At 44.3% G+C, this 18,185-nt stretch overlaps 1 protein-coding gene across 2 annotated transcripts in view; it reads right to left on the reverse strand.

Moving 5' to 3' along the window:
* The window catches only part of TRIM44 (tripartite motif containing 44), a 113,995-nt gene that overhangs the window by 25,147 nt on the left and 70,663 nt on the right, over positions 1–18,185 (reverse strand). Inside the window, exon 5 of one of the 2 annotated variants that reach the window (XM_027562660.1) lies at positions 7,380–7,446. The exons of the other annotated variant lie outside the window; for it this stretch is intronic. Within the exon in view, the coding sequence (XP_027418461.1) occupies positions 7,425–7,446 (22 nt within the window). The 3' untranslated portion in view covers positions 7,380–7,424. The remainder of the gene's footprint in view (positions 1–7,379; positions 7,447–18,185) is intronic. 2 annotated transcript variants of the gene reach the window in all.

Raw genomic sequence — 18,185 nt, forward strand, 5'->3', positions numbered from 1 at the left:
GTGTGTGCTCATCATATCCAGCTTTTTGCGACCCCATGGACTGCAGCCTGCCAGACTCCTGTGTCCATGGGATTGTCCAAGCAAGTATACTGGAGCAGGTTGCCATTTCCCCCTCTGGGGGATCTTCCTGACCCAGGCATCAAACACACATCTTGAGCGGCTCCCACACTGCAGGTGGATTCTTTACCACAGCGCTACCTGGGAAGCCCTACAGAGACTCCAGCCTACAGAGACTACTCATCATTCCCCCTCAGACTCTCAGGGTCTGGGTCCTGTCTGTAGGGCCCTGGGGACCTTAGCAGTTCCACAGCTCATGGTGGAGTGGTAGAAATACAGGATCCTGAGGGTGGGTAGATAAGACCAGGCAAGCTAGAAGCAGCCTAGTTAAGAGAATATGCATGAAAATTGCCATGGAGGCAAGGCACTGAAGGGGCAGAGTGGCAGCTGGAGCAGTGAACCATGTCTATAAACAGGATCATTCATTATAAAGCCCAAACTTCAGAAGGCCCACGAGGGCTAGGAAGTAGAGTACAAGGTGAAGTGTTCAGGAGGGGGCTGTGAACACGGCGGGCACTGGAAGCCTCTTTAGGCCATCTAGGCTGTGTGATTTGGGGCAAAGTGCCTGAAAAGTTCAAGAGTCACAAAGATGGGGATGAAGTACTTAATGTGAAATCCACTTCCCTGGCATTGACCCCCTCCACTACAGGTATCTCTTGTGGTGCTATTAACCTGGTAGGATGCTAGCCTGTTCCTCCTCTGGACAGCTTGCAGCCTCTCAAAGGCATATATTGTGACTTATCAGAAATCTGATGAGCAGTTTTGTGTCTAAGAGTTGTGAAATGGAGGTAAGGGCTTTGCATTTTCCCCCCATTTCCTATACCTCAATCACCTTTCCCTTGGTGAAGAGAATGGGAATTAGAAGATTAAGAAAAGTAGGAGGCAGTCTAGACCCCCAGCCAGGCGTGGGGGGAAGACCATGGGATGATGGCTGGTGGGCTCTAGTGATGGCAGGAGGCTCCTAAGGGCGCTGCACGCCTCTCACAGGGGTAACACGCACACTGCGGAAACGTGCTTCCAGCCGCACTGTGCTCCGTATCTCTGATTTCATTTTGTTTGGGGTTGGTGTTGTTTAAGAACAATGGGACCTCACCCATCCCACAATTCTCTCCTGATTATACCTCCAGACACACTGGACAGGGGGAGCCAAGGTGGGAAGGCATGAGGAGCCATGCCTCCCGCTGCCTCCCAGGTGCTCTGGGACTCATCGTCTTGCTTTGGCGGAGCAGAGTCTGGCTGCCTCCTCCAGTCCCCACTGCTTTCTCAGAGGTCAACCACAAGGTCACGTCAGCAACAAGCAGCGATTACAGGTTGCATGCCTGCTGAGAATATCCTTCCAGTGTCAAGCGACTGTTAAAAGCACTTAAGGAAATCACAAGTGGGAGGTGAGAGAATACTTTGGGGAGGGATGGGATAAGGAGGGCAGAAAGGAAAGCAGCAGCCCACCTCCTGTCTTGGAGGGAAAAACAGGCCAGAAAAAGCAAAACTGGTTCTAAAGAAGGGGCCCTCCTTTGGGAAACGCAGAACACTGCATTTTTCAACCATTTAACTGCTAAGGCCAAAACATTTCAGGGTGTCTGGGAAACCTTTTGATGATAGAATAAAATGAAATTTTAAGCAACTTTGTATTTCTTAAAAATTACTCAACGGCATGTATTATAATAGGTATTTATATAGTCTCTCATCCAATTTAGACTGCATCTTTGTGAAGAAGACATTTTGATTCCCCATTTTACAGATGTGTAAACTGACATTCAGAGAAGTCAGTGACTCGATCATGTTTGGAGTTCAAGTTTGTCTGACTGCAAAGCCAATGTTCTTCCTACCAAAAAAAAAAAAAAAAGAAATGTGAGCTGTGACTCCTTGCCAGGGCTGCCTCATTCTGACCTACCTGCTCTGAGTTACTCCTGGGTTAATCAGCTATCAGCGTGTGGTGTGGGGTCTGTAGAGCACAGTGGCCCTTCCTGGGATCCATTTAAAAGAAAAGGAAACCTATCTATCGTAAGTGGGCTAACTGAGTGTCTGATAGAAGCTTTCTTCCATCTTCTAGGTGTCAATAACCACCTAGAAGAGAAGGACTGGGTTCTGAGACAAGCAGACAATGTAACCCAGGTCACTTTCCTCTTTGAGTTTAGTATCCTCATCTGTAAAACAGGTTCAATAAAACCTTTATAATTGAGTAGCTGTGAAATCTAAATAAGACACCTTATTAGAATCCTTAATATAATATCTGGCACAAGGTAAATATTTAATGACAGCTATTATTGCAATTTGTTTTTATTTTAGATAGTTTGGGAAAAATACATAGGTTTAGCTTCAACTAGTTCCCATTCAGTAGATACTATTTATTATTGAAAAATTTTTTTTAAATCTTGAGTTTGTTTCATACCCAAGAACTATTACAAAAGAATGGCAGTGGAAGCACAGACAATTTGAGTTCAGGAAACAGAGTCATATTCTCTTGGGTGCTGGTCTTCTCCCTATCTGTTCAGTTATCTTTGTTGTTCAGTCGCTAAGTCCTGTCCGACTCTTCTGCGACCCCATGGACAGTAGTCTGCCAGTCTCCTCTATCTGTGGGATTTTTCAGGCAAGAATACTGGAGTGGGTTGTCATTTCCTTCTCCAGGGGATCTTCCAGTCCCAGGGCTCCAACCTGCACCTCCTGCACTGGCAGGTGGGTTCTTTACCACTAAGCCACCAGGGAAGCCCATCAATCATCTTAGAGCAGACTGTAAGTACAGGTACTTAGAGACTAGAAACTTATGCTATATATATACGTATACATACATATATATATATGTATGGCAGGAGCCTTGAGCACTTTAGGAGGCAAAAGAATGAATTAATGCAAATGGCTCTGCTTTTAGTTATACAGTCCCCTGAAGGCACATTTACCTGAGGAACTCTCGTAAGATGGGCAGCTCCTCGGGAGGGCAGTTTAGGCTGCTTCCCTGGCTTGCCAGCCAGCTTAGTCGAGCAGGGAGCAGTGAACTGAAGGAGAATCGGGCTGATACTGTGTCCTAGCTCCTGCTCCTCACTCTGACCCCAACAGGGGCACAAAGACCTAGATTTCTCTGTGGGTTTTACTCTCTGGTACTTCTGACTCAAGCTGGTGGTAAACTGCATCTTGCTCGAAGTCCATGGAAACCTGAAGCCACTGGTGCAGGACGCAGCTTCTATCTGCATCCTCATTCCTGCACCCCTTTCAGAAAGGCTTTCTAGGTTGACGCAAGACTAAACCCTGCCGCAGGGCAAAAGTAAACTGTGCTTTATATCACTGTCCCTGAGGAAATGGTGAACAATCTTTCTCTTACTGTTCGACTCCTTTTCTTTTCGAGGATACAGCAAGCCTTTCCAGTATTTGAATTTGCAAGAATGGAGACTTTGAGACGCAAGAGATTCAGCTCAGAGCTAGATTCATTTGTGTTTTAACTAAACCCCCAAACAGTATATTTGGTTCTACAGAACTTCCTGTAAAATAGACTTTTCAGTGTAGGACAAGTTCAAGTAGCTTTGTGGCATGAAGGGAAGAGCAATAACTTCTTTGAGTACTGCACTGGTCTTAACTGAGTTTATACTTGTAGGTAGATTTGAGGAAACCAGTTCTCTCAAGTTTGTCTTTCAGGTATTGACAGAAGAGTCAGGTGACTAATTGTATAAAAATTAAGGCTCCAGAGACTCAGAGGGAAAAGTACACCCTATGAAACAGAAAAGGATAGATATTGAAATTCCACAGCCTCATTTTTTGATAGATTTTCAGCAATAAAAATCTAGTGAGATTTCAGATTACTTAGAGACTAGAAAGAAATTTTGCCCCCCAAGCCAAATTTTAGAGTCATGCTTGCCCCTTTTTTATTAAAGGCAAAACCAAACATTTCCAGACCCCTCCCAATATTTGCATTTTGCATATGTGTATACAAACACGCACGCCCAAACCCATTACCCATTCTAAATTCAGTTTGCAACCTCTATTTCTTCTTTAATTTGCCTTGCAATCACTGAGTGGCCAATTTTTATTAACAGGCAAGTCCCGAATATCTAAAAGATTTCGCTGAAATAGGTGCGGTATAAAAACATAGGATTTTATAGAAATGTAGGATACTCGTACATTCTGTAAACCACCACATCACCTCCTTTAAAATTCCTAGAACCTCTGAATGGGGATTCACAATATTGGGCCTGACAGGTTATCTTCCAGGTACCCTTTAACTGCTGAGATCCCAAGCCTTGGAAAGGATATGTTTGGTATCAGTTCAGTTCAGTTCAGTCACTCAGTTGTGTCCGACTCTTTGCAACCCCATGAATCGCAGCACACCAGGCCTCCCTGTTCATCACCAACTCCCGGAGTTCACTCAGACTCACGTCCATCGAGTCAGTGATGCCATCCAGCCATCTCATCCTCTGTCGTCCCTTTCTCCTCCTGCCCCCACTCCCTCTCAGCATCAGAGTCTTTTCCAATGAGTCAACTCTTCGCATGAGGTGTCCAAAGTATTGGAGTTTCAGCTTTAGCATCATTCAGATATACCTAAAAACATCACCCTAAGAACCCCCTGCAGACAGCAGGCTAAATGTCTAGCACTTCTTGGTCCACAAATTGTTTCAAATATAGGGGAGGCCTGCCCCAGCCTCTCTCCATAAAGGCAACGTTCTACTACTATTGGGCATTTCAGACTCTGTGACTATTATCATCCCTCTATTTCATAGACAGACTCTCACCATAAAGATCAGGTCACATAATTAATTCCAAACTGAGCACATTCTGGTCCTTGGTGGGCCTGTCTCACTATTTACCCTCAATGTCAAAAGTCTGTGATGGTGTGTGCTGACTGATGAGATTGGCTGGTACCAAGCACATCAACCTTGCTGGCTATACACACAAGGTCAAGAAGATCTTGGGGGTACCCCCAAACTTGGACCCCTCAATCAGCGAGGCTCTCTCTCTGCCTTTCTAACAATGTCTGACTATAATTTATGCTCCCTGGGTAGGCCCTTCTATCCCTTAGGAAACCTGCCTGCATAGGTTTGCTGATGTTCACAGCACATTACTTCCAATGTGCCCTTCCAGGAAAGAGCCAGACTCCTACTTCAGGTACACAATTCATTCTGACCCAAACATCCTATCTGCTGCATGAATGCAAAAACATATGCACACACACAGGGCAGCCCTCATTTGCTCTGGAGTAATGGGAGCCTGGGCAATACTTTAAGTATTCATTTCCCAACATAAATTAGAACAGAGCATTGAAAACACCAGTGACATCTGCATGGATCCAGAATGTATTCATTATGGTTGGTGCTATTACAATGAAAGGAAATGCATTCATAACGGCAGGACATTTGACATAATGTGTTGCTGGATTCCATGTCCATAAAGCAATAATGAAGAAACAGGAGTGGGTCAAATAAATTAGGAGTAAGAGGGGCTTGGGATGAGGTGGCTTCAAGGGCTCTGGGCAATGTCAGTGAGCTGGCACATTCACTGGGTTCATAGGGAGAAAGTTATGAGAGTTTCAAGGTAGCAGAGGCAAGAAGGGCATCAGGCTGACACTCTGTAGAACTGAGGTCTGAATCCTGGCTCTGTTGTATGCTAGCTTTGTGATCCTGGGCAAGTCACGTCAATATGCCCTTCGTTATGTCCATACCTGGACTACTCATTTCTAACAAGAGGAGACAGACCTCAAGGACTGCATGAGGAGGAAAGGAGAGACCATATGTTAAGTGCTCAGCTAGAGTCTGGTGTGTAATAAGCATATGTCAACATTAGCTCTCCGTTTTCTTTTTTGTTATCACTAAATAAATGTTCAACTCTGTGATTTCAGGCACCATCTAGCTCTCCAAATCTCAGTTTCTTCTGCAAAGTGGAGCTAATAACACTGGCTCTTCCTACTGTGTGAGCTTATTACAAAGAGCAAGTGAAATGGAAAGTTTGGCAAGATACTATTGATTGGCTGAATTTAGTCATTCTCAACTCGCTCTCCCTGATGCTTTCTACTCTGGGGTGAGGAAGGGTTAAATATCTGCATACCAAGCCTGTACTGCAGTGGGGGATGGGGACACGGAGCCCAGTTCAAGCCTCTGACATAGAAGGATAAGTCGGGGGGGCTGTTTGCTGGAAAAAAGCGTTCACTTTTCTGATTAATGCAGACATGGCCCTTCTTCATGCTTGAACATGGATATGACACCCAGAGCTGCTGCCCTTTTTCAATCTTAAGGCAATGAGCATGAAGGAAAAGCCCAGGGAGTTTCAGAGGAACATGGCAGAATGGTCATCATTAGCCACTGAACCAAAGCCAGCACTCACCTCCCTCCAGACTTATTATGTGAAACAAATAAACCTCTGTTTGCTTAAGCTACTGATACCAGAGTTTTCTCTTACTCAAAGCTGAACACAATTCTGATACAATGCATTAAGTACTCTGGAGAATTAAAAGCCCTATATATAAGTACATGATCCTTCCTCTGCCAAGAACTTCATTCCCTTGGACCCATCTGGCTAATTTATCTATGTCCTTTAAACTTAGGTTTAGTAATGTCTCCTCTAGGAAGCTCTCCAAGGCCTTATGGCTTGCCTTTCTCCTGCCCTCTGGGCTTCTCAAAGCACTCCATAGCACCCGGACCAGCACACGTTCCGCTGCTTTGTAATGAGCCATCTCCTCGTCTCTTTGCTCCACCAGATGCTTTAAATGTCTCAACAACAAGGATCCCTATTTTACCCACTTAAAAAATTTCGTAGCATTTGTCATTAATACTTGGCACACAGAAATAACTCATTAAGGATTTACTGAAATACTGAACAAACCAACGAAAGAATGACCTGAAAGGACATGAGAAGTAAATGACAGCCTGTGTAGTCTCACTGTCCATCCAGATTTTTGAGATACTGCAAATAGCTTTCTAATTCCTGTTATTACTTTTGGGGTATCTGGGTTGGGACAGCCTATGTTAGGTCTAGGCAGTGATTTATTGCTTTAAGTCACTCCACTTGATCCTAGTTTGAGTTCATGACAGTCCCCTATTCCTATCTCCTAAACTATTTTTTGCTGTGTATTGACTGAGTCCATACTTACCTACAAAAAGAATTTTATTTCCTTCCTTGTGGTAACCAGGCTATCCTGGTTATCTTGTGATAACCAAAGGTATCCTGGGAATAATGCTATATAGCACCAAAATAAATGTTCACCACCACCCCACCCCCCACCCCCCCCACCCCCCACCCCCCCCACGCCCCCGCCCCGCCACCGACTAGCAGCTCGCTTCCTAGGTATCTGAGTTCTCCCTGTGTGTGACTGGGTTTCTGGGAACACCTGTCTGACTCTGCCATACCTGGGTCCTTGCCATCCTCGAACATACAACGTGAGGTCCTCAGGCTCAGTCTGCGGTATGTGGTTCTCTAGAAGGAAATACATGTAAACTCACATGTCCTCTCTTTGTGGATAAAGCCAGCTTGTCTCCATGACTTGTAGAGATCATAGCCTTCTTGAAGCCACATTACTAACCCATTGCAGAATACCAAGAAAAAGAGTAATGCCGAATAACGTAATATTATGATTCAGATTATAAATCAGAAACATGTTCCATTATGAGGCATGTTATATTTTCAAAAAGTCTAAAAGGTGAAGTGGCCTGCTGTGACGGTCACCAGCGGCCAGCCTCGAGTCTGAACTCCCGATCCCTTTGCCTCTAATGCTCACATGCCCATTTTTGCTTGGCTGGCCCCTTTGTTCAGTCAGGTTTCAGCTCAAAAGTGACCTCCTTAGCCCCTCTTTGAACACCTTATCTTTAGCAGCTTCGTCTCCCCAACCCCCTTCTATCAAGTCACCCTTTTTCATTTCCTTTCTAACACTGCTATCTGAAATTATTTTCTTCATTTAATGGTTTACTAGTTTTTTTTTGTCTATCTCTTCTCACCAGAATTATATTCCAACAGGGAAGGGATCGCACCTGTCTTGTTCATCATGTATCTTTAGTCATAAGAGCTGTGCCTGGCATAATAGAGGTGTTTAATAAACATGCGTTGAAAATGAGTAAGGAGAGAGTGGGCGTGTATTTACCCAGGAAATCCACTTTGGTGCCCTTTACTTGAGTTTCCCTTTGGGAGTGAGGATGAGGATGGGGTTGAGGGCCAAGAGGAATCCTTAGGAGGGAGAGGTCGGCTGTGGGACGCTCTGTGGAGATATGGAAAGAGCCAGAGTTCTGGTTCTGCTACTGCCCTAATTGGAACATGTCCCTTGATCTCGCTGAGCTTCAGTTTTGTCATCTGAATGGTAAACCGTTTCAGTGGATCAGTGTAACAATTAAATGAGACAGCAGTGGCAGGCAGTGAGTAAGTCTGTTCCCCTCTGCCTGGCCTTTGAGGCTGAAAAAGGAGGAAGCAGTCCAGGAGCCCTGGGAAAATTGGGAAAGTCGGCTAATGCATTCCCCCTTCTAGCAGTCACCTTAGCAACCGCAACAATCCTTCAAGGAGATAATGTCACCTTGCTGCATCACAGAGGCCAGCCCACGGGGCAGCTGTGAAGTCCTGAGGATGTTCTGAAAACACTGAGCATGAGTCTACTTCACAAGTTTATTAGAAATGCATTCCTCTCTTCTCAGCCTTACATCAACCTGCGTTAAACAGAGGCTGATGTTATTCCACAGAGGTAAGCTTATCCATCTGCTTAAAGAGCTATGGGTGCTGACTCTGCCACAGCATGTGCTTACTGTAGTCTCATCAAAATCAGACATTCAAAGCCATGAAAAATTTGTGGTCTCCAGGCCTGCTAGACACACTTCTGGTGACCTCTTCTTTGATAGATATTTACTGGCTTAAACACATTTAAATCCTTACACTCAATTTTTTCTACCTGTTCATTTGTTAATTCAACAAGCATTAACTTAGTGCCAATTGCATGTTTAACCCTAAGAGTTACCATATTCTCACAGTTATTAAATGGTAAGCACTATGCCTAACCTTTATGAGCATCAGATCATTCGATCTTCATTTCACCCCACAGGCATTAAAATTATACCCATTTTACGGACAAGAGAGTTGAAATCCAGGAGTTTACGTAAATTGCTTACATGGACAATTAATAGTGACAAGAACTTTAACCTAGGTCTTTCTGACACCAACACCAACCCCATTCTGTTTCACAATACTCTAGCAAGTAGGTCTTGAAAAGGCACTTGGTACTTCTCAGGGTCCTAGCTACTTTCATGAATTAAAAAGAAACAATGCTAGACTACTTGACCTTTCTCAGGAACTCTGTCTTACTCTTCTTTGCATTCCCAACCCCTTAAACAATAATGAGAATGTGACTACTGTTCTCAAAGATACAGTACAGCCAAATAGACAAGTGTGCATGAAACACCTTAAGAAGCAGCCCAAGACACAAACTCTATAGGGTACAAAATGTGTGTGTGACTACCACTAGGGGATGGGTTTAACTTTATAACTAAGCAACAAAATAAGGAGACTGGATGAGCCTGGGCATCAGAGATTCCAGTGCTTATAGGGGCCCCATCAATTCAGTTCAGTCGCTCAGTCATGTCCAACTCTCTGCGACCGCATGAATCGCAGCATGCCAGGCCTCCCTGTCCACCACCAACTCCCGGAGTTCACTCAGACTCACGTCCATCGAGTCGGTGATGCCATCCAGCCATTTCATCCTCTGTCGTCCCCTTCTCCTCCTGCCCCCAATTGCTCCCAGCATCAGAGTCTTTCCCAATGAGTCAACTCCCCATAGGTAACATGAATGAATGAGGCAAACAAACTGGGCCAGGCGGAGTCTGGTAAACTGCAAAGTACATACCCCTTCTAAGGAGCCAGCTGGTCAATGTCATGGGTAAATACAGACTCAGTACTGCTAAAAATTCTGGATTTTCAAAAGAAGCTGGAAAAAAACCTGCTTTTTGATGTGAAATCTTTCAACTTTTAAATGCTGGTCAGTTGGAAAAAATACTTTATGAGGCAAACAGAACGCCTTTGGGCTAGATTTGGCTGGCTGATGACCCATGAGTTTGCAGTTTGGGGATTAGGCTGCATTTCATAATCTTTTCACCATCAAGGGCCCCCATGTACCTTCCAAAGGCTTCAGAATTTGAAACTCTTTGTCTAACATACAACATTTTTGAATATTTAATTAGTTTTCTTGTGTGAATAACTGACAAATTAGGTCACCATGGGGTGAAAAAAGTTAACATAATTCTGCTCTGTTGCAGTTAAATGTAAGATTTCTCACTACAATTTTTGAAATACTGAAAATAGTTCATAGACTTTTATTTCTATCTTCATAGATCCTTTTGGGGTCTGAAGAGCCCAGGTAGAAATTAAACATGTAGACTCTTAAGATCTGGAGGCAGTAAGGCATAGTGGGGAAAATGTGGGAACTAGAGTCAAACAGAACTGGGCTGAATCCTAGCTCTTCAACTTACTAGCTGAGTGAACTTCAATAAATAATTCAGCATCTTTTACATATTTGCAAAAGGGAATAATTTGTGATCCTTGTTTTTCTCTTACCATCATCTAATTAAAAGAAGCACCCAGATAACAGCCCACTTAATACCATTACGATGATTAAAATAGTTCCAGCTCACAAATGAGCAAAGCAGAAGGCTCCCTGTCGTGAACAGGAGTCACGATGACGTGCACGCTGATGGAGGAGCAGTGCACCTGTGAGCTTCCATTATCCCTTTCATCCGAGGAACTCCAAGTGTGCGACAACAGCCCAGAGAGGTGGAAAAGCAGAAACCTGGTGTGTTTACAAGTCCTGCCGAAAACCACGCATGCCCTGCCTTAGATGAGCAGATGCCAGAGGGTCTAATCCCTCAGTAACTCATGCTGAATATCAACCAAAAAAACTATCTTTGTTGCCCCCACAAACATAATCGATTAATAACTGAACTCATCAGTATAGTGTTTTACTATTCACAAAATCATTCAACACGCGTTTATCATATGTTTCTCACAAGTGTCTAGAGTGGCTGGGGAGGTTCAAGTCAGCCTCATTTTGTGAATCAGAAAACAGATTCTAAGAGGTTGGAACTACTTTATGGCCACTAAATTAGCAAGAAATGGAAGTAACTCCATGTGACTTAAAATTCATGGTTTTTCTCATACACCCTGACCTTTAAGAGGCAACAGCAAATGAGAAACAGGGGTGCTGTTAGGAGTCACATGTTGGTTGAGTGTGCACCTTCTGTCTATCTGTGAAATGCTAAGTGTATAAGAAATGAAATTGTTCTGCAATAGATACTAGGTACAGGCACTTAAGGGCACTCTGCTGTCTAACTATAAAAAAAACTGTTAAGAAAAATTAAATTGTCATCTTTGATTACACACCAGTTTGCTTCTCTAGGGGCGCACAGCAGAATATTGTTCAATTTTTGCTTACCTTTTTCAATTCACCCTTCTGTCCTGTCCCTACCTGGGGGAAGAAAAGCCCTACAAGCCACATGACTCCTCACCCCCCAACCCTCACCCGCCTTCTACAGTAACTGACGAGACAGGCAGGACCACCTAACTCAAGGGTAGCTAATTAATAGACATGAACTGGCTAGACTTTCTCTCAAGACTGTGGTGAAGCAATGTTGAATTCTGCATCAGAAAGCTGCTATATAGCAGGGACCAGAGTGCTGCCAGGACAAGCTGAGATTATAGGGAAAGAGGAGAGACAAAGCAGACAGAAAGTCTGCTCTGTGGGGTGGAGGGTGAAGCAGGAAGGAAGAAGAAAGAGAGAAAGAAAGAGCAGAGACTGCGAGAGCAACTTTTGGTCTTAACTGTTTTCCATGCTTACGCCCACCAGGTACAGAAACACTTCCTTTGATTGGGTCCTGTGAGAAATGTACCATATCTTTTCCATATCCCACTGTGTTATCTGAACTAGTTGGGGTAGATTTCTGTTCCTTACAATCAAAGAGTCTCTGGTTAATACAATGAGAAACAGGAGCCATAGTTATAACAGAGAACAATTTTAAAAAATTGGAAACAGTTAAAAAGAAATTAAATCTCTTTCTTTTAGATGGCAGAGAAAGAGAAGAAGAGAATGAACTATTGAAACTTCAAAACTCTAAATCATGGCTCCTCAAAATATGCCAAGTTTATTTCCATATGCCTATGCTCTTTCTAAAACCAGAAGGATAAATGTTGGCAAAGCTCTCTTCTTATGAAATAGAGCACGGTGCTGACAAAGGACTTAAATAGTGATATAGTACATACTTTCCCCTCGTGCGCCACAGTTCAAAATTCCTTGTCACTACCAGCACATGAACGCACAATTACGATGCCCGTTCTCTAGTCTCTGTCAATCAACCTACTGTTGAATAGCTCAGTTCAGGCCACTGGTTCAAATGGGTCAACACCTGGGAAATCTTCCCTGATTCCCCAGGAAGAATTAGCCACCTTTTATTCCGCTTCCCACAGCACTTAGCACATCTCGCTATGTGGGTTCTTGTACCAGCGTATTATAATTCTTTGCCCATGAGCTTCATTTCTCAGTCGAACTACACGTGCTTTAAGAGTAGTGCCCGTGGCTCATTCTCTAACCCTGTTGCGCCTCACACAGTGTCTGACATACACACTGATGGAGTAATTCAAGGCTCATTAGCTTTGCCTCCTGGGAGACTTCCTAGAAACAATAATTAAGATTTTAAAAATTTTGTAAAGAATCAAGTGGGGTTACAACTATGCACGCAAATTGCGTTTAACCATTTCAACTTAATTGGCCTGTAATTTTAGTTTTTAAAAAGGTACCAAAATCATGCCAGAATTTAAACACCTGCTTGTTAAAAAGTTGTATTTCAAAACACTGGCTGTAGCGGAAGATAGGAAGGAGGTTAAAAACCTCAAACAATTAAGTACAACTCTCATCTTTGGGAACTTAGACTGCACCATTAATTTAATACTGACATTTCAAAGTAGTCATTTAACTAAAATGACCATATGAAAAGAGCACTGAATCCAGCATTTTGGGTGAAGTGGCTAAAAATATCAGGATATAAGAGGGAACCCAGTTTCCTGGAAACAAAGTTTATAGGGCAGGCAGACACTGGTTGATGGCAAGTCAGCTTTGATGCAATTCTTACGATGCACAGTAAGCCAGCACCCTCTTTCACAGCTGCATTTTCCTATGTGCAAAGCTGAGGGAGGGGACAAGAAGCCGCTACCAAGTGTGAGGTGATGCTGAAAGGGTTCTGCTGAAGACCACGCTGTCACGTGTTCACGGTATTCTCCACTTTCAAACAAGGAGAGCAGAGGCTTCAGGAGCTAAACTGTGATCAAGGTATTAGTTTTGTTAGTGGAGACCCAATTAATACAGTGCCGAGATTTCTAAAGCTACAGTAGGTGCCTCCTGCCACCTCTCCCACTAAATTAGTGAAAGTGAAAGTCGCTCAGTCATGTCCAACTCTTTGCAACCCCATGGACTATACAGTCCATGGAATTCTCTAGGCCAGAATACTGGAGTGGGTAGCCTATCCCTTCTCCAGGGGATCTTCCCAATTCAGGGATCGAACCCAGGTCTCCCACTTTACAGGCAGATTCTTTACCAACTGAGCTACCAGGGAAGACACCCCCCACCCCCCCCTGCCCCACTAAATTATTAAAGACATCTGAATTCCAGGGAAGGAGTGACTTAATTTACTTAATTAGTCATTGATGTGGAAGTTGGAACAAAGACCTATCTGCATCCAGAAGAGACAATTTCCTCCTAGTCTGCTTATTTCAATGGAGAGCAAAGAGCAAGGAAGGTCCATCCTGCCTGAACCCAGTGATTGAAGAAAGCAAAAGAGAAGAGAGAAAGACATGGCCATGCTGTCTTCTCAGGGCAGTGATTGTTAACACATTAACCCTGTGCAACTGAGAGGAGAGGTCAAATAACTGCCAGACTCTCACCAATCAGACAAGTTACTCCTCTTCCCAAGGGAGAGAGTGAGTACAGGATAAGAGAGGCTGAAGCATGCCCTTGAGAAGGAGAAGAGTGGCAGAAATGTCTGATTCTGTGGCTGTGTGGTATGTGACAGGCTGGGGCAGGGGGGATAAGGATCCTCTCAAACAGACTCCCAGGCTGACCCTGTGAAGGTGCTATCATAACATGAAATATGCTGAAGGACAGAAAGAAGCCAGGATACCAAAAGATGCTGGAGCAACACTGTCCATAAGGCTACATTAGTCCCATGGCCTCAAGGTGCTATGTGTTTCCAAGGACCCCGCTTTGGAGATGAAAAAGAAATTCTATTTCCTTTTTGGATTCAAAATGAAGCCAAGAAGAAAGAGGGCTCTAAGCAAAATCAAAGAGGAAAGGCACACAACCCAGTGGGCTGAGACAGATGCAAACTGGAGTCACTATAACACCTTCTAAGCCAACCTTCCTTCCCATGAGCACCACTCCCAGTGGTCTGTGATCTCCTAAGACAGAGACTTCAGAGTCTTAGAGCCAGAAAGGGACAGAGCTAGAGGGAACCTCAGGGGCCACATCAAACTCAGGCCTTTCATTTTATAAATGTTGAACTCAAAGCCCAGAATGGTTCAATGACCTGCCTGAGTTTACATAACTGGGTAGCGGCAGAGCAAACCTTGGAAGCCAGTGCTCCCGACTGAGCTCCGTCTTCCTCCTTTATTCTCAAATGCGGCCACTCACTAAGTTCTCGCCAGTCCCCATCCCATGTTTCCCCCACCTATTCGTTTCTCTGCATGGCCACTCTTCTAATCCAAGCCTAGAACTTCAAGCTCTTTCATCTGAATCACCGCAAAAACATTCTCATCTTGCAAGCCTTCCGGACTCTTCTCTCCCTCTGTCGCTTGACTCAAAAGTGAGCCCCTGCTTTCCTGGGGTGAGCTGCACCATTTTGCCACCGCTCTTTCCCCTTTGCCAGCCAGCCTGTCCTACACGGGGTCTGCTCTTTAGCCTTGGTCTTGGAATGAAGGAGAAGTGGGCAGAGAGCTAAAGTTGATCCACAGGGGACATGCAGTATGTCAGAGAAGTAAAGGCTTGTTGTTGCCACTGAGACTTCAGGGGCCTTTTCCATATCCCATGCACTCAGAACAGTGCCTAGCTCAGATTTGGCACTCAAAAGATTTTTTTTTTTAACTGAATGATCTCACTGATCCTCTCATTAATCTTAACTTTAGATACTGTTATCATCTCTATTTGGCAGATGAGAAAACCAAGGCCTAAGGAATGAAATAGTGGGGCTAAGGTTATATAGCTAGTAGTGATGAGGTTGGAATTCTGACCAGAACCTCTGACCCCAAAGCCTGTATTCTTTACCCAGTGCATCACATTGATTCTTTGAGCTCTTAAAGTGATAGAGTATAAAACACGCACTCAGTTTTTAATGAATGTTTTATCTTAAAGCTGTCTGATTATTTCATATATTACATCATTCCTCCGTATCCACAGGGGAATTGATTCCAGGATCTCCCTCAGATACCAAAGTCCACGATGTGCAAGTCCCTTATTTATATATAATAGTGGAGTACACACATATATCCTCCTCTGCCATTTCCGCTTAGTTGCCGGCAGAGTCCGTCCTAAAGATGTCTTTACTGACTGATGCTGGTTGATTCAGGACAAGAGTTCACTCTTTACTTCCAGTTCTCATGGAGTCAGAAGGCTGACTTGAGTACTCCTCACCTTGACTCAAGAGCTCCACAGGCAAAGACTGAATTTTAAACAACTTTCAGGCTGATGGAGATGTAACTTGTAAAGAAGTAGATCACTTCTCCTTTTTCCCAGATGTCAGCCCTGTCACTCAAAGGCAGGTAGGAAGGGAAACGCCTTCTAGAAAGATTGTTTTAAGAGAAGAAAGAGGAAACAGCCAGGCTTCAGCTGGAAAAGCAAGAGTCAGCACAAAACCCCCCTATTTAGGGAACTATCTCACAATGATACATGTGAGTTCACACCCTGCTTTTCCAGACAGCAGCCTGTGCTACTGCTGGCTCAGACAGCCACTGTTCTCCAACTTCACCATCACAAGGCACACAAGTCCGCAGCTCAAAGGGCAGCCACGGACATGAAGGCACCTCTGCAGCCCATCACTCGCCAAGGACAGGCAAAGAGCACCACCCGAGTCTCTCCACGGTCCTGACAGCACAGTTCACTCCATGCAAAGCTCTCACTGCTGCATCCCTACCCTTCTCAGAAGGCTCACACAGAGCGGACGGGGCACACGTGCAGCTTTAAATGAAAAGAGCCAAGAAACTAGCCTTGAATACTTAGATTAGAAGCCTTCTTTAGCGCAGATGCACCCAGCTGAACTTTTTTTTAAATATTTATTTACTAAATAATCTATTTATCTATCTATCTATCTTGCTGTAAGCCTACGCTGAGGATTTGCAAAGGCAGAAGAAAGAGCTGGTTAAGAATACAGACTCCACAGCCAGATGGCTTTGGTTCAAACCCTGGCTCTGAATCATTCACTGGCTATCTGACCTTGGGCAAACTATGTACTCTTTCTGTGCTTAATTGTCCTCATCTGGAAAATGGGGCCAGGAGCAGCCTCTACCCCTGTGGGGCTATCAAAAGGATTAAATGAAATCATGACACGTAACACTCTTAGAACAGCGCCTGGCCCGTGGTAAGGCCTTATATCAGTGTTTGCTATTATGGCCATGATCATTATCATCTAAGGAATAGCCAAGGGTTCACGAGTCCAAGTCAGTCATTTTCCAAGCCTGGAACGTGGCTAAGTATTGCTCGTGTATACAGTTAGCGAATAGTGTAACAGACCTGCTATGGCTTCTACTGAGATGAAGAAAAACCAAGTTCAGCTGCCACTGTTCAGAAACTCACAGGCTGTTGGAGGATAACAAAAGCAGATTTGCAAACCACGGCTGAAGGTAAATGACCTGCACGAGGTGACAGACTGACAGTATAAGCCAGTGCATCTAAGGTTTTCCTATTCCAAACCAGAGTTCTCTCCACAACTTCGAAAACAGGTTTTGCATAGCTATTTATTCAGATTAATTGTGTGCCTATCACTTTCCAGACACTGAGAGAACAGTGGTGAAAAAGACAAAGCTTTTGCCCTCATGACATTTACTTCCAGTGGGGGGAAAAATAAGTTACATATATATAATCCATTTTAACATAGTGACAAGGATAGCAGAAAGCCAAAGCAGGGAAGGAAGGTCCGAAGAGACAACATTTCATCAGAGGCTTAGAGAACGAGAGGGAATGAGCCGTGTGAAGATCTGAGGAGGAACACCCAGGCAGAAGGGAACCCAAGCATGAAGGCCCTGAAGTGAAGGACCGTCCCCTCCGTCTGAAGGACAGTGAGAGAGCTGTGTGGCTGCAGTGAGCACGGGGGGGAACAGCAGGCGTGAGGATGGTAGAACCCCCTCCTGTGTGACTTTATAGGTCCTCTTCCTCCAGGGGATTCTGAAGCAAACTCCAGACATGATATATTTCATCTTGGGGCATTCTAAATAATTAGATGACCTCCTTTGTATCCTAAGAGAACATTTCAGTATCTATGTGCAGAATGGATTGGGCGGGAGCGGGTGGGGGTGGTTACAGTGAGGGGAAAGATGAGTAAGAGTAGCCATAAGGGAATGCCAGTAGAATGCCTGCAGAGAAATTATGTGGCCTGGACCAGTATGGAGAGTGGGTGGTGGAGAGAAGTTCTTGGATGTGATGTATAGAGGAGGGTAAATCTGACAAAATTTACTGATTACTTGGATGTGGAATGTGAAGAAAAGAGAGATACTGAGTATTACTCTTAGGTTACTGGCTTGAGACATGATGATGCCATTTACTGAGAAGGAGAAGTCAAGGGTAGAACACGCTGCAGAGGGAGGAGAAAAGCAAGAGCGATGTTTTGAACAAAAGCAGCTGTGAGGGCAAAGGCACAGGACAGAGAACAAGAAGACCTCACTGCAAGTTCTGACTCCAGGCGCCTCTAGTTCTAGCTGGGCGACCCTGAGCAGATCACTTACTGTCACTGAACTTTCTCATCTGTGTAACATGGGGGTAAGCAAAACTACATCTCAGGTTTGTTTGAATAAGGAAATAAGATGTCTATGTTGTTGTTTAGTCACCAAGTCGAGTCCAACTCTTTTGTGACCCTGTGGACTGTATCCCACAAGGCTCCTTGTCTATGGAGTTTTCTGGGGCAAGAGTACTGGAGTGGGTTGCCATTTCCTTCTGCAGG

This window comes from Bos indicus x Bos taurus, chromosome 15 (assembly GCF_003369695.1).
Source record: "Bos indicus x Bos taurus breed Angus x Brahman F1 hybrid chromosome 15, Bos_hybrid_MaternalHap_v2.0, whole genome shotgun sequence".
Lineage (NCBI taxonomy): Eukaryota > Metazoa > Chordata > Mammalia > Artiodactyla > Bovidae > Bos > Bos indicus x Bos taurus.